We start from the raw sequence: 24,450 nt of genomic DNA on the forward strand, positions 1-24,450 counted from the left end.
TTTAAGAAGTAACTGTAAGAATTAGTAAGAAGTGTTTATTTCATGTTGATTTAGTGCAGCTTAAGGGAGGCTGGGACAAACAATAGCTGCAGTGGGTTTGATTTGCACTTTGGCACACAGTCTTCTTCTTGATGTAGCCAACCTGCTTTTTTTTAAATGGATAATGTCCTTCCAAATAAGAAATGTTTCTTATGTCAGACATATTGGAAGTGCTGATGGATTTACATGTTTTTGTGCCCTGCCTTTTCCAAGGAGCTGTAGTGCAGAGACCACTTATTCCAGTATTGGCCTCTCTTCATTGGCTGCCAGAGGAGTAATACATAAATATATAATTTCAGTTATCACCTATAAAGCATTGCTCAGATACATTTTTCAGTTCAAGGCTCACTAATTTACTCACGTTTCTGAACTGATGTTTTGTTGTTTTATTGGTTCTCTTTTTCTCTTTCTCTTTTTGATCTCGTGCTTTTATGCTTTTATTGTGAAAGACTGAAATAATTCTAATATAATAAACACATCTTTACTTAATTTAATTGCTGAATAAAATCTCCCTTGTGATAAAATTAGACAATAGAAATGGATTCAAGTTGTGGCCTAGTAATCGGTCCGATCTAGCTGCTGCTGGGTAACGGGAAAGGTGACATCAGACTGAAGGAATTTGCCCTTGTTGGAGGCTGCTGTTTGATTGGTGGACGGGGTCGTTTCGGACTGACTGGACTGTGGGCGGAAACACTAAACAGTTTAACATTCACTGGATGCTGATCAGCGACAGAAATAAACCTGGGAAAGGCTCGACACACACAGAGAACATAAACGCGGATTAATACTGAGGGGTTTTATCTCTCCTGTTTTTACTTTTCGGAAGAAAAATGTTTCCAATGTGTCCAAAAACTTTGCTGTTGGTGCTGGTGTGCGCTCTGGCTGCCTCGGCTGCAGACAATAAGACTCGAGGTAAAAGACTTCAGTTCACTTTACTGTGTTAAACAGGGGTTTTATAGGTAACCTCCTACAGATATGTAAGGTTGTACATTGATAAATGATGTAAGGACGTTTATAATATAATTTAGGCTCATTTGGCGCTGAAAAGATAAAAAGAAAGCTTAATCAGCAACTATTTTAGTAATAAACTTTCATATTTCAATAAATAATTAGTAAAACAATGTCAAACATTCTCTGGTTCCGACTTATTTGGTGCTTTTCTTTGTCACAGATGAGAGTATACTGAACAACTTTTGGTTTTGTACTTTTTTAGACCAAACGATTACTTGAGGAATAATCGTCAAACTAATCGATAAAAAAAATAACCTTAGCTGCATCACGATAATATAGAATATTCTGCTGTAAAAAGGCTGCAAATTGCGATTGTTTTCATTATCAAAGGACTCCTGGGGGTCCTTGAGGGGATTTTGGGGGGATATTTTACATTTATCGAGTAGTCTGTTATTTATTTATATTCAGTTGCTGTTTTCCCTCTGGTATTCAATTTAATATAATAGAAGACACAAGAAAAACAGCAAAAATTCACATTTAAGAAATCTGGAACCAGAAAATTATTGCCATTTTTATTCAAAAATATTACCTGAAAAGATCCAAAACAACAAATAATAATTAAAAATTTCTGTTGATTAATTAATCGCCTGCTTTATAATATAAAACATTCTGATTAAAAACACCTGTAATACCTTGATTAAGCAATCTTTCAATTCTGTTTCTTGGACCTGACTCTTTTTTTCTTTTTCTTTCTCCAGTCAGAGTGAAAGCGAGGACTTTTACCTTTTTTCACAGTTCAGTGACAGATGAACCAATATTCTTTAACGACAATACAGATGATCCCCAATTTAATCATACAAGAGGTCAGGGGTTTAATGCAACCAACTCCAGACGGCCGGAAATCACAGAAGAGGCTCTGCTGTTTCTAACGGGCTCTATGTCCACCATCCTCATACCTTCCTTCTACTTGCTGGTCTGCATCATCAGCGTGCCGATCAACATTGGTGCGGTCATAGCCTTCACTCGGAGGATCCGGCCTAAGAAGCCGGCAGCGATCTACATGCTGAACCTGGCCGGTGCTGACCTGCTCTTTGCCGTGCTGCTGCCCTTCAAGATCACCTACCACTTTGGTGGCAACAACTGGATATTCGGCCCGCTCATGTGCCGTGTGGTCACCGCAGCGTTCTACTGGAACATGTATTGCTCTGTTCTCCTCATAGCTTGCATCAGTGTGGACCGTCTTCTTGCTGTAGTCTACCCCATCGACTCCCTGGCTTGGAGGAAGCCACGGAACTCAATCATAGCCTGCGTGACCATGTGGATACTGTCTTTAGCTGGTTCGGTGCCCCTCGTCCTCTCCGAACAGACTTACACACTTACACAGCTGAACATCACTACCTGCCATGATGTCCAGCCCGCACATGAGCTAATCAGGCACTACAAGATCTACTTCATCACCCTCTGCTGCGCCCTCTTCTTCCTGCCTCTGCTCATCACTGTGGTGTCTTACACTTGGGTGATCGGGACTCTGAGCAGGGTCCCACGTGGGGTTCCCGGGCGCTCACGCAGAAGAACAAGAGCAGTGGTGATGGCTTTTACGGTGCTGGTGATGTTTGTTATGTGTTTCACGCCCACAAACTGTCTACTTCTAGCCCACTACCTGCAGTTCAATGAGGGACTCGAGAAGACCAGGGATGCTCCTGATGGCTCCTATGCTGCCTATCTGGTGTTTATGTGTTTAGGAAGTCTGAACTGCGTCCTGGATCCTCTGCTCTACTACTTTGGATCATCCCAGTGCCAAAGACAACTAGCCAGTGCTCTGAGATGTCAGAAGATTACAGAGGAAAGCAGCAGTCATTCGTCATCTAGTTCTTGCAGATCCAGCAGGAGAAAAATTCTGAAGTCCAGCCATACAGAAAGCTCCCATATAAACACATCAGTCACCAAAATGGACTCCTTCCAGCAAAGTCTTAACAGCCAATACAAAAAACTGCTGGTCTGATACTGATTCATCAATCAGAGAGTACCTGACTCTTATCTGTGATATTACAGTTACCAAACCGGTAGAAATATTTTATTATGAAGTCCAAGTAACAGCAAATAAAGATCATAGAGTCGGTCTGTAGGTTTGGCCCTCTGTCATTTTCCATCATGATAAGGATGAATGGAGGACAACTGAACCTATCATTCCAACAGAAATTAGTTGAAAAACCTTTTATAACAACTAATGTGCAATGATAGACATGCAGGGGTGGATCTAAAGAATATTTATAGGGGGGCCAGAGGGTGGCAGAAATATGCTGTTTTAACCCGCAAACTATTGCATATATCAGTATTTGCTTGGAAAAGCCCCCAAATTAAGATATTTTAACTAAAAAACATGAGATTTTTGTGGCACATTAGTAAAACATCGAATAGAAATATCTAGAGTGGAATTAGAAATAAACAAAAACATTTTATTTTCAAATCTTCAGACATTTTAACAAATACATTTCTTTTTTTTTCATTGACTTTAAGCTTACAGTTTAAAATATGGTCATAACAGATCATTAAATTCATTTCAATTCTTTAACACATTATTTTTAAAATGAATCTAAATTAATTTGTTACATTTGACCATGGCCAGCCATGTTTTTCATGCCACCCCTCTAGATCTGCCCCTACAGACGTCCCTGTCAAGAGATGAATGAAGTAAAAAAAAAAAAAAAAAAAACAATGTACGGAAGGAAGTTAACATTAGATAAGGATGTGCTTTCTAGAACAATTCAGCTGAATATTTCAAACTATGAAAAGCTTTTATTTTTGCACTGTATGTGTTACATGAGTTTATAAGCTGCATTTAATGGAAGGAAACTATTTGCTGTTTTGTATTTTGTATATTTTTCCTGTGTAATAGCTTTGCTGAAAAGCTTATTTCAAAGCACTTAAAGCTGTCAATCATATTTTACTTGGTATGGTTTTATTTATTCACAACTTTTTTTATTTTTTACCACTTTTGTTCTGTGAATAAATATGTCATCATATATTGTTGTGATAGTGTTAAAAAGATAACCAAGAAACAGCAGTAATGGGCTGACCAAATGTCCCACATTGTCATAGTTTGTTTCATGCTGCTCTCTGCTGGTTGGAAATGTGAAGTACCTTTTGTATATGACGTTGTCATTCTACACCATTGTCCAGGTTCTTTTCTCCTCCAGCAGGCGGCGCTACTGTACTGTTAATAAAAGGTAACCTGAAGGACCTCACCTCAGCCACCTCTCTTTCACTGTGTATTGGTCTTAGGAGAGAATTATGTGATAGTGTAAAGCAACTATCGACTGAATAAATACTCTCTCAAAACAACTGACTGTCCCGTAGTTTATTTCTCAGTGGTGGAATGTGATTGATTTACTCTTTTGAGTACTGTACTTCTTTACTTGAATATTTCCGTTTTATGCAACTTTATACTTACACTCCACTACATCTTTCTTGACAGCTTTAGTTACTTTTCACATTACAGTTACAAAAGATCAAGCTTTTAAGCAGCCCACTATGACAGCAAAGCCCATACGATCACTGAAGAGTGTTTTAACCATCGCCGGCTAAACAAACAGAACTAACAATGGAGGACATGTACAGATGTAGCATATCACCCACACTCATGCTTGTGTATATTTTAGTATTGGTGTGAAGTAGTTTCTGTTCTGCATTCCTCCTAAATTCACAAGGTATGGGGGGACGGTTAAAGTTAAGCTATATATTAATATATATTAGCCTAATTTATGAAACTTAACTTGCTATTAAAAACATCTTTTAGCATCAGACTGATCAAAAGGGCCTTTCCCAATGCTGATAACCTATATTATATATTATCAGTGGTGGATGATGTATTCAGATCTAATGTAAAAGTACTAATACTGCACTACAAATAAAAGTCCTGCAGTCATTCTTACTTTAATAAAAGTATGTAAGTATTATCAGAATGTATCTAAAGTGTGTTGTGCTGTCAGTGATTTACTATAATCTCTATATCTGATGTTTTTGGATTAATGTTACTGCTGCATTAAAGTGTGTGTGCTGTAGATGTTTAAAGCTCATTTTAACTACTTTACATACTGTTGTGTAGTTTAATCTACAGTAATGCATCATATTCTATAAGATCATCACTGTTCTGTGAGAACCACGTATCTCTAAAAAGAAAAACAGCCCTGCTCTGTGAAAATAAGAAGAAAAGAATCATCAATCAACAATATTTTTTTTTGTTTCAGATGACATTAACTAATACGTTTCCATTTTGCTATGATGGTTGTTTCTTACAGTAGTTAATTCCTCGGGGCCACAGGGGCCACAGTCGGTAGTCTTTGTATGTTACATAGGAGAATTTTCTCAACCCATAAAGGAACACTTTATCAGACACATTAAAAATAACACACAGTATGAAATCTGTAATGTAATCTGAAAAACAACTTTACTATCAGAAACACACACTCCTGGAGGTCTGGAGTAAGTGTTTGTGGAGTTTCAGCGGTGCCCACGCTTCCTGTTCCTAGAGTGCAGATATCACAACGTAACGTCCACCTGAGGCGTGGCTCTCGCGTCTCCATAGGTTTCACGCGGTCACCTGACGCGGTGACATCACGCAGGTGTAAACGCCGGAGCAGTCTTGAGGTGTAAGGTTATTGAGACAGAGACGAAGAGGAGCAACGCGGCCACACCCGCCGACAGAAAGCGCACACAGACCTCGACCAGATTGCAGCCATGGCTCTGAGGACGCGCTGGTCTCACCTGTTCCTCCTTTTGTGCTTCGTGCAGTTCTGCCTGTGCAAGGAAGGTAAGCTTCCCCCTGTTTATTTCCATCTGTGTGGTTCGTATTGTCTCAACGGACAAAATATTCAACTCCGATAGAAGTGGGATCAAAAAAGTGCTTTATTAACCTACACAGGTCGTATATAAGCCCTGTTTGTTTGATGGTTTTGGTCTAGATTACCTTTATAGGCTGGATTAGCATCAGAATTGACTTGATAGCACTGAATAATAAAGTTATATGTAAAGTGGGTTCGGTGTAATGCAGGTGACTCATGCTCAAAGACTTAATTACATGTCCTAAACAGGTCGAAGTGCTCACAGCTGACAGGAACTAAGTCGAACTGATATTTGAGTTTCCAATGTAGGTAAATTATAGTATGTTCCTGCATATAAACCTGTTGTACTTCTGCTTTTCATATGTTTTCGTATCGTGACTAGACATAGATACCAGAGGCTTTACTGGTACAGAGACCAAAGATGGGGTGTGGGTCAAGTCTCCAGCCACAGAAGTCCTGAACAGTCGTCTTACAACCGTCTTCCTCCCGATCATCTACATCATTGTGTTTGTTGTGGGGCTGCCTGCCAACGCCCTGGCAGTGTGGGTATTCCTCTTCAGGACCAAGCAAAAGCACCCGGCATCCATCTACATGGCCAACCTGGCTCTGGCTGACCTGCTCTTCGTCATCTGGGTCCCCTTAAAAATTGCGTACCACTTGAATGGCAACAACTGGATCTACGGAGAGCCACTGTGCAAAGTGCTGGTGGCCTTTTTCTACGGGAACATGTACTGCTCCATCGCCTTTATCGCCTGTATAAGTGTACAGCGTTACTGGGCCGTGGTCCAGCCGCTCGCCCATCGCCAGAGAGGCAACCGTACAGCTATTGCCATCTCCATCGCAATCTGGGTTGGGGTCTGGCTCATCACAGTCCCTCTCTACCTGTACGATCAACAGGTCCGTGTGACGAACCTCAATATTGCCACCTGCCACGACGTCACCAGGCCGAGTCAGAAGAAAATGGCAGCTGGCTACTTCCTGACAATGGGAATACTGGGATTTGTCGTTCCCTCCGTCGTGTGCATCATATCCTACATTCTCATGCTCAGGGCTCTCAGGAACAGTATGGCGGACCCAGCCATCGCCAAGAGGCGGCGAAAGGCCGTGGTCTTGATCGTCACCGTGCTGATTATGTTTTTAGTGTGCTTCACCCCCAGTAACATCATGTTGCTGGTGCACTACATTCTCCTGTTGGCCGAGGCTCACAACAACCTGTACGGATTCTACATCACCACCCTGTGCTTGGCGAGTCTCAACAGCTGCTTCGACCCTTTCATCTACTACTACATCTCTGAGGACTTTAGGGAGCATGTGAAGAACACGTTCCTCTGCAGGAGCGAGAGGACAGTGGAGAGGATGAGGGTCTCCTTCAGCGCTCTGAAGTTCTCCAAGAAGAGCAACACGTACACGTCTGAGTCCGGGAACACCAAGAGCACTGACTGCTAGCGCGTTGCTGGTTTTTAAGCTAATTATTTTTAATAAACTTCCCTCAGGTATAACATAAAATGGAAGGAGAGTCTTCTTTGGTGATGACGGCCTGCATGCTTCGAGCTGTCTTTAAGTTACTTCGTTTTTATTTTTGTAAATTAATTTTTATTTTTTATATGATAACACAACTTTTAGTTAATGCACTTTGCTTTGTTTGGTTCCATTGGAATATCAATATCAATATCAATATCAATACCTTTAGTTATTTGAGTGTGATCTTTTATTCCACGCTGTCATTTTACTGAGATGAAATCTTTGTCAGCGTTTTGATGTGCCAGATGGTTTTGAGACGGAAAATGGGAAACATTCAGCATGTTGTATGATCCATGATATATGCTTTACGTTGTGTGTGTGTGTGTGTGTGTGTGTGTGTGTGTGTGTGTGTGTGTGTGTGTATATCCTGTATGTGTTTTTAGAGTAATAAGTTTTACTTGTAGAAATACATTTTAAAGTTTGTCAATAAAAAGTAAGCCAACTAACTCTATTTTTACCCTGGGCTACTATCTGCAGGTCTTTAAAAGTCTCAAAAAGCAACTGAACTCATCTGAAAGGGTAATAAAAAGCCCTAGTTTACAATAATATACACCTATAAACTAAAAGTGGGATTGTTGTGATAAAGGATTGGGCTGTTTGTTTCTTTTTGGGCGTTCAGATGGTATGATTGCAATACTGGTATTAAATTACACTGTATGTGGTATTTGTCTTTAATTTAACTGGGTCAGCCCTGCAGTAACGTATTTGCTTACTGACATTTTCTCTGACTTCACTGTCGGGCAGCCGGCCGGAAAGGTCAAACTCGGTGTTCCTTATTTTCAAAATAAACTTTGCATTGGACCTTTTCCAAAATTCCATATGTTCTAAGCCAGAGTAGAACATGGTTTCATCCCAAATTAAAGATATACAGTAAATTATTTTGTGTATGGAAATGTCCTTTTTAAAAGATATCTTACCTCTTCCAGTGACAATAGAAACTGTGAAAGATCTTCTAAATTGTTGTCATTGCTTTTGTTTCACAAAAATTTGTTTTTAAATCCCAATCGATGTTATCAGGTTGGATGTATTCAACTTTTCAACGAAAGAAAGAGTATTTTTCAACATATTAAATGTGCAGTTTGAAGCTCAACAAAAAAGGTTGCACAAATTAGTGTGAAACATAATGAATCTTACAAAATTAACCAGTTTATATAACATCCCATACTTTAATAACTTGAAAAGATACATTTTCCAGGGTTACTGGAGTAGAAATATCACTCAGGTTCACGTTTGCATTGGCTGGCTTTTGTGTCAGTCATCATCTTACCTGATAAAAGTTGTTTTGATACAGTGAGAGATGGAGCGAGAGAGATAAGTTCTTAATATTGACGGGCAGGGTGTGTTTTTACACTATTTCCAAAGAAATACCAACAGTCATATGAACAAAGACTGTCTGTTCAAACTTAGGACACACAGTCACAGTCTGCGAACACTGATGTGGTAAACGTCCATTTCCTTATACCCACAGTGCCATGCTGTGTGTTGAAAACTTTGCATGTTTTCTAAAGCAAAAAATTATTTCATGGTTTCAGCTTCTCAAATGTGAGAATTTGCTGCTTTTCTTGAGTGAACTGAAAAAAAAATAAATAAATAAATATATATATATATATATATATATATAGTCACCTTGGGCTTGAGGAAATTGTGATGGACATTTTAAATTGTTTTACTCGATAAAATAATCATTAGCTGCAGTGTGGAGGTGAAATGTACCCAAAATCAGCAACTGAACTATAGTAAGAGATCTTCAGTTCAAGCCTGTAACAACATCACATGGAACACATCAGTGTGCACATTATTTCCTTTAAGTACACGTTTCCTCTTTCTAACCACAGACATCAACATGATCTATATTCAGAACACTTTGTTTAAGCCGAATTATTTTCAAAGTTTCCCCTAGCGTATCCTCAGCATGACTTTTTGTTTGATAGAATTTTATTTTTATTTTATTTCAAAAGTTTAAATATGTCTGAAAATACACATTGACATGAATCCAGCACATTATTCGCACAGATAAATTCCACATATATGTAACAATTATTATTGAAATAACTGCATGTTAACATGGCAGCCTATGTTCATACATGGCACTAGGCCACCTTACACGTTATTGTAGGCCCAGTTTAATATGCAACACAGTCTTATACAATAAGAATCTTATATAGGGTCCCTTCAGATAAGGGGTCCTTGGCCTGAAAAACGTTGAGGAGCCCTGCTAAAGTATTAAAATCTAAAACCTTAAGACTAACTTCTCTGACTGTCTGTCTGTCTGTCTGACTGTGTTTATTTGTCTGTTTGGAGTGCTTGTTTGTTTGTTTGTCCTCTTTCTGAATTCACTGGGCGCCATAGAAACACTCTGATGGAAAATTGATCTCGACCAGGTGGGCGGGTCAGAGATGACGTCGCAGCGTACGGACAGGTAGTCTCGGGGTGTGTCCTCCAGGGTTGAGGCTGCTCTCCGACGTTTAAGGAGCTGTTCGAAGGAGAAACTACCAGAGAAACTCGGCTGAAGTGCGTCTAAAGTACAGAGACATGGATTTTACTCCGTTGCTGTCGCTCCTGTTGGTTTCCTGCTGTTTTTCGGCCTCACATGCCGCAGGTAAGCTCGGGACTTCCTCCGTTGAGCCAGGTCCCCCGGTACGGAGAGACACCATTAGTCTCATCCCCGGAGAGCCCGTTAACATAAACACACTCCGGTAATAGTGTATTGAGCTGAATAGTTTTTACCATAATTAGAGTTGGAGTTAAAAAAAATATATACTTTTAACCTTGGGCTGTGTCCAGCTCCCAAACAGACAGGAATGCTGGGAAATGTAGGCCTATCTAAGCTTTTAAAAACGTTTATCATCAGTAACTTTTATACAGGTATTGCATAAGGGGATATCATATCTAACCTGTGAGATCAGGAAAAAGGCTTATTTGCTGTTTTTGTTTTTATTGGTGATGCTGTTATTTGTATTTAGGCTAAAACTAATGATTGTTTTAATTAAATATTAATCTGTCTATAATTTATCTTCATTCTTTTAGCCTAAAAAGTGTCAGAAATCAATGAAAAATGCCCATCCCAGAGCCCAAAGGGACATTTTTGAATAACTTGTTCTGTCCTAAACTCAAAGATACGCAGTTATAATTATACGAAGCAGCAAAAACCTCACTTCAGAGAATCTGGATCAGGGAACATTTATGTTTAATAAATGACTGAAATGATTAATTGATGATCAAAATAGCCCTGATGTGTATTAAATTTTATCATATCCTTTTTAGGTAAAGGCCGTGGGTTCACCGGGTTTAAGGACCCTGAAAACTCAGAACAAGTTGTTGTGGACAAGGCAACAGCTGACACTCTGAGAAGTAATCTCACCACAGTCTTCATCCCGATCTTGTACATCATCGTGTTTGCGGTGGGACTCCCCGCCAACGGCATGGCCATCTGGGTGTTTCTCTTCAGGACCAAGAAGAAGCACCCGTCGTCCATCTACATGGCCAACCTGGCTCTGGCCGACCTGCTGTTCGTCATCTGGATGCCCCTGAAAATCTCCTACCATTTCAACGGCAACAACTGGATCTACGGAGAGCCGCTGTGCAAAGTCCTCATGAGCTTCTTCTATGGGAACATGTACTGCTCGGTTCTTTTCATTACCTGCCTCAGCGTGCAGAGGTACTGGGTCGTGGCTCACCCTCTGTCCCAGCAGAGGAAGAACAACAAAGTGGCCATTGGCGTCTGTGTGGCCATCTGGCTGTTCGTCTGGCTCACCACCACGCCTCTGTACCTGTATAACCACACCGCCAAACTCAAAGACCCCAACATAACCACCTGCCACGATGTCAACGTCATAGAGGACGCCCTCAACCCGTTCCCCTCTGTCAAGTTCCCTTACTTCTACTTCATCTTCATGGGTATGGTTGTGTTCCTCGTCCCTTGTATCATTATCGTTGTGGCCTATGTTCTGCTACTCAGGGCTCTGGGGAACAGCATGGAGGACAGCACGGCATCAAAGAACCGCCAGAAAGCCGTGGCGTTGATTGTGACCGTCCTGGTTACATTCCTGGTGTGTTTCCTCCCCAGTAACATCATGCTGGTGGTGCATTACTCTCTACTCAAGGATGGAGTGATCAATAATGGTTACAGCTTTTACCTCTCCACGTTATGCCTGGCAAGCCTCAACAGCTGCCTGGACCCGTTCATCTACTACTTTGTGTCAGAGGACTTCAGAAACCACGTGAAGAACACTCTGCTGTGCAGGAGCAGCAGGACTGTGGAGAGGATGAGGGTCTCATTCAGTTCCATGAAATACTCCAGGAAGAGCAAGTCGTACGTGTCGGAGAGCGGGAACACGCAGAGCAGCAGCTGTTAGTCAGAGGAAAGGAGAGCAAAGAAAGGCTGAAGGGAAGTCACGTGTCATGCTTGTCTGCGTTTGACCTCTGGTGTACTGAAAACACGGCAGCTCACAGACCTCGTTGCACTGGGACTCTGTAGTTACGTCCATCATAACAATGGACTTGAGGCCCCTCAGGTGCAACCAGGTAACCTCAACACATCAGATAGCCAAAGATGAACTTTAAATGTGAAGATGACTGTACTCTTTAAATGTATATGATTTCATTATGAACTGTTAAAATGTGAAACACGAGTAGATATTTTAGTTTTTTCTGTATAAATAGAGAGGGGGTATGTTAAAGACTGATACTTAATCCTCTTGGTTGCACAAAATCCGTTTTTTTCTGTAATATTTTGACTAAGTTCTGCACTGAATACCATTTAAAGCAAATGTCACCTGTAATAAGACAGAATCAACTTGACGTGTTCTGGGGAATGGAACCTGAAAGCATGTCAAGTTATGACTTTGATGAAGGTGTCAATGTAGCTCAAATCAACGATAGAAAAGGTGTATATAATATTCACTCCTGTTTTGTTGTTTTTTGTCTTGCCTATTTGGCACACTCCTGCCGCCAGCAAGTTTTATCTTTTTTATTCTACCTGTTGAGTTTGATGAGGAAAAAGTTGGAAATGTTATATAGTCTCTTAAATAAATGATAATACAACAGGATGCAGTTTCTGTGAAACTCTTTTTTTAATATTGCTTAACCAATTAATTTCCAGCTGCGGGTGAGTCACTGGCCTTGTTTTCATCACACTGGTGGGGACGGATGTTGACGAGACTCACTGTCATGGATCATTCTCTTCGCCTTGTGGAAATGTTAGGAATTCATGGAATGTGTTGTGGTGGTGTTTATGTGAAAGTATGCGGACTACGATAGTTCTGATGAAACAAAAGCATGTATGTTTACCTGCTTGTTAATCATACTGTTTTCTGACGTAAAGGCGGGAAAGAAAGTGGGTCAGAGTACAAGATGTTAAAGAATGTTTAAGAGCATGACGAGGCCTGCTGTGAGGATGACCTAATCAGGTTGTGCTCACGCTAGTTTCGTTCCACCTGTAACTGAAACACAGGATTTCTCATTTATTTATATTTATTGATTGACAGCAATGACGTTCCCATTCGATAACCCAAATCCGGCTTTCTCTCTTGGTATTTGATAAACTTTAAGCTCATTAAAATCTAACACATTTTCTTCTAAAAGATAATATACTGTTGACAAAGGGGCATTGTGAGCCACAGTGAGTGCCCCTGATCTTTTATCTATAGATAAGAAGAAGTCAACTGATGTGTTTCAAGCAGTAGCCCCACCCATAGAGTCGTCACCCTCCCCCAGGTACACACACAGACTGAATGACCGGTTAAGGCAGAGCTGCAGGTCGTATAAAGAGGTAAATGATTGTTGTGGAGTGTCGTCTTACCTTTTGTCAGCACTTCTGAGTAAAACACATTCTTTTCACATGTTGGGAACAGAGCCACTCCCAGGCCATTTTACATTTACACAGCTCCTTTCAATCATTAGAACACCGTGTGGCCAGGGCTCATTTTTAGACAGAATAACTGTTATTAACTGAACCTCAACATCGGTTAATGAAGTCATAAAAGTCAACACGGAAACATGTGAAAAGGTTGTGAAATAAAAGGTTGTGAAATCGGATTTGATAGATCATGACTTATACAGGGAGCGACATTTCCAATTGCACATGACCATGAATGATTATACAGGAATGTAAAGCACACTAGTTAATGGTGCACATTAAGCAAGTTTACTCAGATTCTGAGTTCTATTCATTATAGCAAACTTATAGGAACATTTTCTCAACAAAATTATATGTCTCATCACAGTGTCGGTAGGACAAGAAGTTTTAACCCTGATACCTTCCCACCTGCACTCCAAAGAGCTCAATACAACACACAGTTTCAGTGTTATGTCTTGTTTGTTTAACCCATACAAAAACTGAAATGGAAAAAAACTGCATGTTGGGATTTAAAGAAGGTGTTCTGCTGGCATAGTTAGCATACACAGATGAGAAAGCAATACATTATTCCATTAAATGTTGCTTTAAATTCAGTTAATCCTATTTAACTTTAAGCAGTGTTTTATAATTCATTGTTTATAAAATGCACATGGCTGGTAATTATACCAGTGGAGTTACTTCTGCACTTGCACTCACATGTATACGTGGTGGTTTGTGTTGCATATTTCCACATTGCAAAATGTATGGTATGCTTTAAGGTTCTCGTAAGTTGCAACAGTTCTGTAATCACAAGGCTGACGTTTATGAAGTGTAAGAATATGAAAAAGTAGAAAAGTTAGTGTGGAGTTTGTTGCAGAACAAATCACAGTCATTCAAACCTCACCAGAAAACTCTGATGTAAATAGCTTAAGTTAAACTTATTTTTATTCATTTGAGATTGAAATCATTTAAGATATAAAAATAACTAACAGTGAGAATATTACATTAACATTAAAGATAAAAATTACCAGACATGGTCTGTTTATTTAATTTAATTACCTAGCACTAGAATACTTATAACAAAGACACACAGACAAATACGCTCGAGGCAACTGAACACAGTATTTCTAAAATGAGCATGACTTGTTGCAACAGCCAATTCCCTCATAAACCAGAAACACACCAAACCAGTTCTGACTGCCTGTTTGGTTAGCTAAGAGAGACAAGTCACAACAACTGTGGCTAAACCAACACCACAGTACTATGATACACTGTACTTCCTGTGTGCTGTCTCTCAATATACTACTGCAGAAAAAGTGTGTATCTTTTGTTAAATCAATCTGTCAGAGTAAGTCTTGTAAAAGCTGCAGTCTTTCTTTGGTGTGTAATTTGTAGCCTTGCTGCTCTGATTTGTGTTTGGAGGAAAAGTGACCTCTGTTGGTTTGTTCGTTGAAATGCAAGTAACACCACATATAAGTGAAAAAACCAAAACATTTTCAGTTAATATTAGTTGATTTATACATTATTAGAGGAAATTCTGGCTTGAAAAAGCAGCATGATTTTATATTTTGATTTATTAACAAAAAAATGTGTCCTAACATAGTAAGAGATTTCAGAATAACCCCTGCTTCTGTGAACACAAAGACTTCCTTAAATATCACATTTTTATTTTCACAGTTGAAGACTTTGTGTCACAAATATATTTGTTTTGGAGAGTTGAATTAAGAACTCTCCCAGTAAGAACATTTCGTCTGAAAGAGAGGATGATAGATTAGTATTGCGCCCACGCATCATACTGGGATGCAGCTAAAAGACCGCTATTCATGCGTGAGAGTGAGAGGGTCAGTGCTGAGGAGGGAGAGAGGAAGAATGTACGTGCTAATCACTCTGACAGATCACACCATCTACCATCAGCAAATACTCAATAAGGTCTCTTTAGTGACACATAAAGAAACAACCATCAAGTAAGTAGTTTTATTATTTGCTCTTATTTTTCAAGGTGGCTCAAAACATGTTACACATGTATGGGAACTGACCTGAGAATGCATGACAATACATTAACACAACTGTACACAAAATAGACATAAAAGATCATTCTTCTCAACAACTTAATGTTAGATAATCAAAGAAATGTTAGATAATCAAAACTCTTGACTATTAGCGAGCAGTGAAAGATATTCAAAAAGACAGGAAAGGCAGACAGACAGGGAAGGAGAGAAACTGGTCTGTAGGAGGGAAGAGAGAAAAAACAAGTGTGTTGGAATAAGAGCAGGTACAAAAGAGGCCATTTGAGTAAAAGAGAGACAGAGTCAGTGAGAGATTAACTCAAGCTCTTTAGTCTTTTCTACCTTTCATCTTGTCTGGCTCTCCCGCTGTAGCGTGGCTGGAGGGAGTTGGCACAGTGTGGGTGCCCCCCAGCCAGTCCCAGTGAGAGAAGAATGGGGCAAAGTTAGTGCCGGGCCTCTGGTGGTGAGCATCATGCTTGGGTGCACCTCCCCAGAGGCCAAAGGGCACCAGGTTATGTAGCGCCCATGGAAAGTCATAGCCGCAGTGCTGCTCAATGGACACATAGACGTTGAAGACCATGAAGCCCCATGCTGTGAGGCAATGGCACTGAAGCAGGATGGGGTCTATTGTAGCCCAAAAACCCAAGCTGAATAACTCCCAGCCAGACAAGTACTGGGTGACAAGGCTAAAAGTCTGGTTGTATTGGTGGTGCACAGCATGGAACGTGCGGTACAACCATGGTACCTGATGGTGCAGCAGGTGCCACAGGTAATACTGGAAATCAAAGACCACCATGCAGCCCATGATGCCCAGGAAGAAGCTCCAGAAAGTGGGTGCCTCGTGGGGCAATGGGGTGGGCGGCCTCCACAGCCACTGGGCGACTGTAGCAGGAAAGATGTAAAGCACATTGTTGTAGATGGTGAGTCCCAGGGTAGTCCAGATGTTAGGCCAAGTGACGGGTCTGTCAGGATGAAGCCTGTAGCGGTTTATGCATGGCCAGGTGGGAGCAAGCAGGTCCAGCACGGTGTAGAGACCAACCAGGAAGAAGTAAGTGGAGACGGAGAGGACCACGGGGAAGGGAGGGCTTCTCAGGAGGTCGTGGTGGTTCTGGTACAGGTAGTCCCAGAAAGGCTGCAGGACCGAACCGTGGGACTGGCCTCCAGTCACGTTGTCCTCATCAGACATCCAGGATAAAGCCTCAGCTCTGAGTAACCTTCCTGTGCTCATCACTAACACTGTGTTTGTCTTCCAATAGAAGGCAGATCTGAGATGATTATTTTCTATAAAAGAAAAGGGGATCGAGAGTCTAAATGAATGGAAAGATCCAATCAGCTTCCTCGTACAGGGTAAGCAACAGCAAATTGTCTGGTGAAGTTGTGCCAAATTGGACTGGCGGGCCGTCTTAGCCTCTTATGTATGTTCAAGCCCCACCTCCACCCCTCCACCACCCCACCCCCTGTGTTTTAAAAGAAGGCCCTCTGTAAAGGCCCTTTTTCATGGGCACAAGGACTGCAGCCAGAACTCAGGAGCCGGGCCACAACAGCTCCAATCTTTGCCCCAAATCATGGAGAGAAAGCTTCCGCTTACTTGTGAATTTGAAAAAGGGGTTATGCATTTCACAATTAACTTTAATGTAATCAAAGCAACCTTTATGAAAACATTACCGTTAAAGCAAGTTACACATTCACTGCTGTATGTTAATAATCAGCATGCATGCACACACACATACACAACATGAGCCCTAAAAAGCAATCAATCATAGAAAAGCTGTCAAATGAGACATGAATTGAAAAGCACTTCCTTTCAGATGCTGGATTGTAGTAGGCTTATTGCTCAGTTTGAGTTCATTCATAGAAAAAAAGATTTCATTGAAGACTTCATTCGTTGAAGACTGAACTGGAGCAGTGACCCCAGTTCTTGTTTCTATGGTGTGACACAATCATTTTGTACAAAGCGGAGGTTTTTCAATAAATATCATGTGATACAAAGTCAAACGTTACACAATTTAACTTCCTATTATCATTATGTGTCAACATAACATTCGGTTCTATATATATTCTATTCTCTATATATACAGTTGTGTTTTTCATGGAGAACAAACACACTTCAGTGTGATACACGTTATAACTGAACTTTATTATAGAAATAGGAAGTGTAAACAGTGTGGGCTTTCCCAAATACATAAATCCTGTCTATAACAGCACAGCTTAAAGTGCACAGCATGCTCTCTGAACAGACTTGCCATATGATCTGCACACTTTCTGATACCACTGATCAGCCAATAGAGGGCAGTAAAAATCAAGTCTTCACCAAAAACACAGTTACATATGGCAATAAAACTGTGAATGAACAGAACTGGATTAAATATAAATATATACCTATTTTTCATATTTTTCACCTACGTTGCACACAATAGTTATATGTTTCCCTCTGTTCAGCTTTGCTGTCCTTGTTTATCAACTGTGTCTTAATTTGTATCTTCCTCTAAATTGTTCTGTGTGTAATTACACTGAGAGCAACTTAAAGCAACCTTTGTGACTTTTCCACCTCAAAATAACAGCTAACAGCTTAAATAGCTTCAGAATAGAAAAATGTGATGCTACACTGACTTGTAATGAGGTGAAGGGTGCCTCTGTCATTCCCATTCTGCTCCGTGTAAGCCTGTTCTCACAATATGTAACTTTCGTGTTGGGATGTAACGCTTTACAGTGTAGGTACCACATGTGCTCGGCCTACCAGATCGGCTTGGGGTCTTGCATTTACAGACGATGTAGCACATTAACATATTATGATTAGCTGTCTTGCCTGATTGGTACATTATGATTAGCTGTGCTGCCCAATCTGTATATCCTGCTTGAACGGTACTGCACATATGCAACTTTCAACAGAGATGAGAAGACAGCAGGATTGCTCACTCTTTACTTACTTCCCCCATCAGCTCCAGAAATAATATTCGGTTAAATTCAGACTATTATGTTATGTTAAGACTTTGTTTTAAACAATTCTTATTGTCTTCTAGGTGCAGTTTGATGAGGTATATGATATGAGTATATAAGTATGGTGACTTGTGCATGTACATCACATCTATAAGCATATGTGAGACATACATGGACCATACACTACAGCAATAAGCACAGCTTCCAGATAACTCAGCTAACGTTAGCCAAAGGGGCAGTAATTCAAAATGCATGAGAAAACTAATCTAACCTTGCAAGGCAACTGGACTCGCAAGATCACGAAATCACAAGATCACGCGAGAATCCATCTTGCCAGGCTTCAAGCTATGTGCCACCGGACCAATCAAAATCCTATGAGGAACTACTGGCAGCTACAGCATGAGCTACGGGCATGGTTTAACGGTAAGTGTGTGGGAGAAGTGACTGTTTGCTGGAAAACAAAAATGTTATTTTAAGGATTCATTCAAAGAGGTGAGGAAGAACTGCACTGAAGGCTTGTCTTAATAGAAAACAAACATCTGGCGCAGTCAGGTTAGAGAAAATCCAGAGGTCAATAATTCATTGACAACAAACAGTGAGACTGTAGTGAATGCTGCACGCTGTCTGGGGACACTTATTACATCGGCCTCAGGCTCGATGTTTCCTGTGGGACTTTGATATCAAGTCAAACCCAGAGGAAAAACTGAAAGTCACAGAAGTCAAAAATAACTATTATCGGTGAAATCTGGCCTCCGTGTAAAGCCAAAAATAACTATTAGGCCTCAATGATCCACTGTCTCTGCTATATGGAGGATCGCAAACCATTTTTGGTTCTGTGTTACCACTTGCCAGACAGGTGTTGTGTAAAATAAATGAGAATCCACTTCTCACTCAGTACTTCACCACATCACTAACATACACCACTACATGTAGGTGTCTGAGGAGACGATGACAAAGTGTGAGACTACTTCTTTCACTCCCGAGAGAGAGGACACATCCATTGAACTCTGGTGCAGAGAAACTGTGCAGTGTCTTTGACCAAATGCTACATTTTACTTTAAAGGAGCTATATGTAAGAATTTCCCACCTGTCGAATTCATACTCCAGACAAATTGGGGGCAGCATATCACCAAGATGTTCAGGTGTCCATCCCTGTCGTAAGAAACAAGGCCATGCACAGTCTCTGCCACAGGGATTTCCTTCTTTCAACAAACAGCTAACTTAACACACACAGTAAATATGGAAGAGAAAAGTGAAACGCTAGGCTAACTCCTCCTTCATCACCACCACTGTGGTTACCCCAGCTGCTCCAGTGGAGCTGCTCAGTGATCAGATGCTGCTTGATATAGCTTAATATAGTGAAGAATTCACACTGGACAACTGGAAAGACTTCACCGAATCCACCACAAAAGCAGGTTTTCTTGGGAATGTTTTGATGCCTGAATATTGCTGCTTTGCAAGACAATAATATATAAACAGGAAGACAGCACAATGAATAAAACCTGGACAAAAGGCTGAGCAGACCTGATATCAGTTTATGTGTAAATACTGTATCTCAAGAAGAAGAGTTGAGATCAACAACAACTGGACTTTACTTTAGGTTTCTGTTACCATTCATGCTCCACTGTTATATACCAAAGTCCATTTGGATGAAAGTGCTATATAAATGCAGCCGTTAACGATTTATTAACCAGCAATGAGCCTTTGTCGGCGTCTGATGAGCTGCTATTTGATTTTGTTGAATTGTTCAAGAAACTTTGAGACCCAGAATCCACCCAGCCATTCTGAGCAGCCTACATTTCTTTCTCTGTGTAAAGGCTGCTTGAGGCTGTATGTCTCCAACACTGCGGAAGGTATGAAAGGAACAGGAGGAAATTCATGTCAGGACTTATCAACTGGTGCAGGTCTACATCCACTCAAACAGCCTCTGCAGGAGCGGAAGACAGAGCCTGCAGTCAGCCTGGTGCAGAACAGAGGAGCAGACAAACCTGAGAATACAGAGTCAGAGTGAGACGTCAGAAGGTTTGAGTTCTCTCTCTCTCTCTCTCTCTCTCTCTCTCTCTCTTCAACATCTCCCATCCTAATCACATGCACTTAGGTACAGTGAGCTTTGACTAACATTAGCAATGCATACTAATGATTAGTAGGTACTGTATAATATTTACAATGTTTGTTTAGCATATTAGAATGCTAACAAATGCTAATTAGCAGTAAACACAAAGAATTACATTATTGGAAAAATACACATTTTAAACTGATTATGATGCTCTATAAAAAGTCAGAGGAACACTAATGTGATAATTCATCCTGAAACACAAATGCTTTTTGTTTGAGTCATAGAAATATTAAATATATAGGCGTTAGAGGAAAAGTCAGCAGAATTAATTGTGTGGGAACTATGAATGTCCATACAAAATTTGATGACAACCAATCCAATATTTTTTTTAGATACGGACCAAAGCATGGCTTATAAAAATAAAACAGTTTCCTTATGCACACTGAACAGTCACTGCAAGGTCAGAATATATTAGTATTCATTCACAGTAAGTATTCATGCTTGTAAAAATAAAATAAGATAAACTTTATTGATCCCATGCAGAGAAAGAACAGATACAAAATACATACTTACTATCAAGTACATTTTGACAAACATCACACAACACAAATAAACTGACGAGATGTGGAAATTAAATGAACTTGTAGTCCAGTAGCTGATTCATACTTTTACATTTACACTACAATAACATTCATTAAAAATATCTTTCTATATCTTATAGAAGAAAGCTTAGGCGCAAACAGAATGGAAGCATGATCTCCTTTGTCTTTGTCGTGACCTTGAAGACGCTGCAGAGGACCTGCGGGTACACAAGGAGACTTAAAATGATTCATCATGTGTCATGTATGTGGGAGGAAGGCTTTTTTATCTCCTTAAAGACCATGAGCAGGGCTTTAAAAATCCCTTATAAAAGACACAGGCTGCCTCATGTAAAGTAGCTGTTGTGATTTTTTCCCAGTTTTGCCTCAGATGTATTATCTATTCAGTGTTGCTGTCCAGAGGGTAGATATGTATAACTGATATAAATGTAATAGACATCCAACAATAGTTGGATGTGGTTATATTTAAACATTTGTTTTAATATAAAATCACAGTTTATTTTCTACCTGATAAATTATAAATTTTTGATGTGAAGATAACAATTATTAAGCTGAAATCAAATCATGTGCTGATATAAATATAACAATAGTAGCAAGTAAATACATTTAACTCAAAAACTGAAACTGATTACATTGAAAAACATTTTTAAAGTAAAACTAATTCTCTAACTTAAAAAATTCTTGATCAATAGCTTTAGTAATTTTAAGTGACACTGACTTAATTTTGTCATTTTTATCTGTACTGTCAAATAAAAAAATACCTACTCAAGTGTAATAAATGAAGAATGTTTTTACCCATAGTTTGAGTTTGTGTTACATAAAATTTTCGATGAATCCATTTCAACAATTTTTTGGAGTTAAACTATCTTTTTGTTTTACTGTGTAATAATAGTCATTATTTATAAAGCACTTTTAAAACCAATGTTACAAAAAGATTCACAAACAATTGAATAAAACACAAGTTGTAAAAAAATGTTTAAAGAGAATTTAAACCAGGTAAAACAGGAAAAAGATTTAGGAAATTAGAAGAGAGTAAATTAAAATTCCAGTAAAATCAGGATAGGCTCTTCGATAAAAGTATGTTTTAAGAAGAGACTGACTCAGCCGACCTGATTTCCTTGAGCCGATTGTTCCAGAACTTCACTGAATTATATCTCTAATAACAGAGCGCTTTATGGATTTTATCAAATTAATTTCTCTTGCCACGATTTCAGTGTTTGATGTGATGTCAGTTTGTGTTAAGGGTTTCACGGGTCTCTGTCATCAACAACATTTACTATTAGCAGCCGTGAGGGGAAACTGTTTCATCACCTTAACAAATGGAAACTTATTTTCTCCATGACAGTGTCTGCTAGTGGAAGAAAAGTTGCTGGCCCACATCCCTCAGGTGTTGTCTTTGGGGGCTGAGGGCTGAATGGAGTGTTATTCTCCACTGTCAGTTATGACACAGTGACAGAGGAGGAGGGACAATCACGTCCGGACACAAAATGACAAAGGATGAGAGCTGCCGCTGCTAAAAATAAACCCCTACAATGAGAACATGACGATTTCAAATCACAAGGTGAAACTGAGAGATAACCTGCTGGCAAGAAAAAGCAAGTCTCTACAAGTCTGGTGTATTTCACAGGAAATGTTAGGAAATCATTTTGTCAACAAAATGTTGAAATAAAGTATACATAACGGAAAGTACGCAGATGTACCAGGTTGGATAACCCTGCTTACAACAAATGACCTTTATATACGACGAATCTGGAACAACAAAGAAATGTAAAACCACCTTAAAATCAACATAAACGGGAAATGCAATGCTTGTGACAACAGACGTTTCTCACACAGCATATGTTCTTGCTATACAGTATCTGCTCTCTCTTTTTATTACACTCATGTTTATGTTTGGACATTGTCACAGCTCTGAGTTAAGGCTCAGGACTGATTGTGGTCTTGGTTAAATAAAGAAACTTATTAAAAATAAAAGGATGCATGAGAAACAACATCTTTGTTGTATTAACCTTTAACCAAAAGCACAAGATTTCCCAGTCCGACCAAAGTGCATTATTTTTCCTAACTACACAGAGTTTAAGGATGCAAAGTATTGGTCTTTCTAGACCCAGAATCCACCCAACCACTTCCATAGCACTTCCCACATGCAGTAGTGCAATGTACTGTACCGACACTCAGTACTGTACGCAGTATTTCCAGTTTATACAGCTTTATACTTCAACTACACTTCATCTTGGGTGCCCGGTTAGCTCAGTCGGTAGAGCTGGTGACCCATATACACAGCAGCCCGGGTTTGACTCCGACCTGCGCCCCTTTGCTGCATGTCATCCCCTTCTTCTGTCTCCAAGCTATCTCTGTCAAATAAAGGCATAAAGGCCAAAAAAAATAATACTTTAAAAAAAAAACAAAAAAAACTACACTACATCTCAGAGGCAAATATCATCCATTGTACTCCACTACATTTATTTGACAGCTTTAGTTACTAGTTACTTATTTCATACCATGTCTGACGTATTTCATATTTCTCCAACTTCTTTAGCTAAACTAGTAAAATAAGTAATATTAACCCCAAAAACATCACAATAGTACATTTTTAAGGAAAATCTTGAATGCAGGACATTAAATTATAGTGGAGAATTCCCACAATGATAATATATTTGAATTTCATACATGTAAAATAAACAACTCTCTTCACTTCTGTATTTTGCTTGAAACATTTGTGTTGTATATTCTGTCAAGATAAAGCTTCAGCACTGAAACTGCTGTACTGCATCATACGTGCAGTAGGTTTTTGTCATGCTAGGAAGGAAGATATTTTATGAAGATAAGAACACATTGTGATTCAAACTTCTTTCAGGGGTACTCCAGAGATTTACTTTGCTGCCTTCTTGAATTATCTTCCCCTATGTGAGTGACTTTGGAGAGATATATTTAAAAGTGGTGAAACAACCCAACCTCTGGTGTGGGTCAAGCTCCAAAAAAACATTGGATTCTGCAATTCTCACAACTTGATAGCATCTTTCATTAATCTGTCCCTGTATACAGCCACATCCTTCAAACTCCACACAGGCTTTTTGTCACACATATCAAGTCTCAAGGCCAAGCAGAGATAACCCCGATGACATCACTATGACATAATCAGGGTTGTTTTCTGGTATTTTATAGTAAAAAGATCCTCCAGATCAACAGGGGACATTATAATAGTCACAGGCTGAGTCAAGGCTACAGTAAACGGATCTCCAATTAACTTTTTCTTACATAGAGTCATATTGAACGTGTGCTTTTTTGTATAGTATTGCACAATAGTCTTTTCATTCCCTCGTTGGCCTGTGGGAAGAGTCACTCAGATGGAAAATGCCACATCTCCAGTATTTTGTGTTTTCTCTATAATCATCTCTTTTAATCTTCATGTCTGCTTGCTGCGGGTTCCTTGGCATTCATAATATAATATTGTTAGGATTACTAACACGTGAAATACGTGTTAGTAATCCTAACAATATTCTTCTGGGTCAAGTTAACCCAGTACTGCATTGGTGTTATTTTGACCTTCCACTGGGTAAACTTTAAATCGAGTGTATTTTATTTGGAGGTACATTTTAAGCATTCGAAAGCTCAGCCCAAATCTAAATGACCAAGTTCAGTTAATTAGTGGTTGATTGGCAAA

General features: G+C 39.6%; 4 protein-coding genes across 4 annotated transcripts; 3 read left to right on the plus strand and 1 right to left on the minus strand.

The window, feature by feature from the left end:
* The first annotated feature begins 731 nt into the window (after nucleotides 1-731).
* On the plus strand, nucleotides 732-4,332 carry LOC127370706 (proteinase-activated receptor 1). Its single transcript, XM_051412989.1, has 2 exons — nucleotides 732-951; nucleotides 1,749-4,332. Exons 1-2 carry the CDS (start codon nucleotides 870-872, stop codon nucleotides 2,990-2,992), a joined length of 1,326 nt encoding a protein of 441 aa, XP_051268949.1. The 5' UTR covers nucleotides 732-869; the 3' UTR covers nucleotides 2,993-4,332.
* Nucleotides 4,333-5,597: 1,265 nt separating this feature from the next.
* LOC127370745 (proteinase-activated receptor 2) lies at nucleotides 5,598-8,230 on the plus strand. Its single transcript, XM_051413096.1, has 2 exons — nucleotides 5,598-5,800; nucleotides 6,214-8,230. The coding sequence occupies exons 1-2, from the start codon at nucleotides 5,728-5,730 to the stop codon at nucleotides 7,275-7,277; spliced, it is 1,137 nt and encodes a 378-aa protein (XP_051269056.1). The 5' UTR covers nucleotides 5,598-5,727; the 3' UTR covers nucleotides 7,278-8,230.
* Nucleotides 8,231-9,541: 1,311 nt separating this feature from the next.
* LOC127370730 (proteinase-activated receptor 2) lies at nucleotides 9,542-12,400 on the plus strand. Its single transcript, XM_051413070.1, has 2 exons — nucleotides 9,542-9,951; nucleotides 10,617-12,400. The coding sequence occupies exons 1-2, from the start codon at nucleotides 9,885-9,887 to the stop codon at nucleotides 11,705-11,707; spliced, it is 1,158 nt and encodes a 385-aa protein (XP_051269030.1). The 5' UTR covers nucleotides 9,542-9,884; the 3' UTR covers nucleotides 11,708-12,400.
* Nucleotides 12,401-15,148: 2,748 nt separating this feature from the next.
* On the minus strand, nucleotides 15,149-16,563 carry ch25hl2 (cholesterol 25-hydroxylase like 2). Its single transcript, XM_051412570.1, has one exon. The coding sequence runs from the start codon at nucleotides 16,420-16,422 to the stop codon at nucleotides 15,523-15,525; it is 900 nt and encodes a 299-aa protein (XP_051268530.1). The 5' UTR covers nucleotides 16,423-16,563; the 3' UTR covers nucleotides 15,149-15,522.
* Nucleotides 16,564-24,450: the final 7,887 nt, after the last annotated feature.

Source organism: Dicentrarchus labrax, unplaced genomic scaffold (genome assembly GCF_905237075.1).
Source record: "Dicentrarchus labrax unplaced genomic scaffold, dlabrax2021, whole genome shotgun sequence".
Classification (NCBI taxonomy): Eukaryota; Metazoa; Chordata; class Actinopteri; family Moronidae; genus Dicentrarchus; species Dicentrarchus labrax.

Coding starts and splice junctions, on each gene's coding strand:
- ch25hl2 (XM_051412570.1), bottom strand. CDS start 16,422: ATGAGCACAGGAAGGTTACTCAGAGCTGAGGCTTTATCCTGGATGTCT.
- LOC127370730 (XM_051413070.1), top strand. CDS start 9,885: ATGGATTTTACTCCGTTGCTGTCGCTCCTGTTGGTTTCCTGCTGTTTT. Junction 9,952..10,616: donor TTCGGCCTCACATGCCGCAG/GTAAGCTCGGGA, acceptor TATCCTTTTTAG/GTAAAGGCCGTGGGTTCACC.
- LOC127370706 (XM_051412989.1), top strand. CDS start 870: ATGTTTCCAATGTGTCCAAAAACTTTGCTGTTGGTGCTGGTGTGCGCT. Junction 952..1,748: donor TGCAGACAATAAGACTCGAG/GTAAAAGACTTC, acceptor TTCTTTCTCCAG/TCAGAGTGAAAGCGAGGACT.
- LOC127370745 (XM_051413096.1), top strand. CDS start 5,728: ATGGCTCTGAGGACGCGCTGGTCTCACCTGTTCCTCCTTTTGTGCTTC. Junction 5,801..6,213: donor GTTCTGCCTGTGCAAGGAAG/GTAAGCTTCCCC, acceptor TATCGTGACTAG/ACATAGATACCAGAGGCTTT.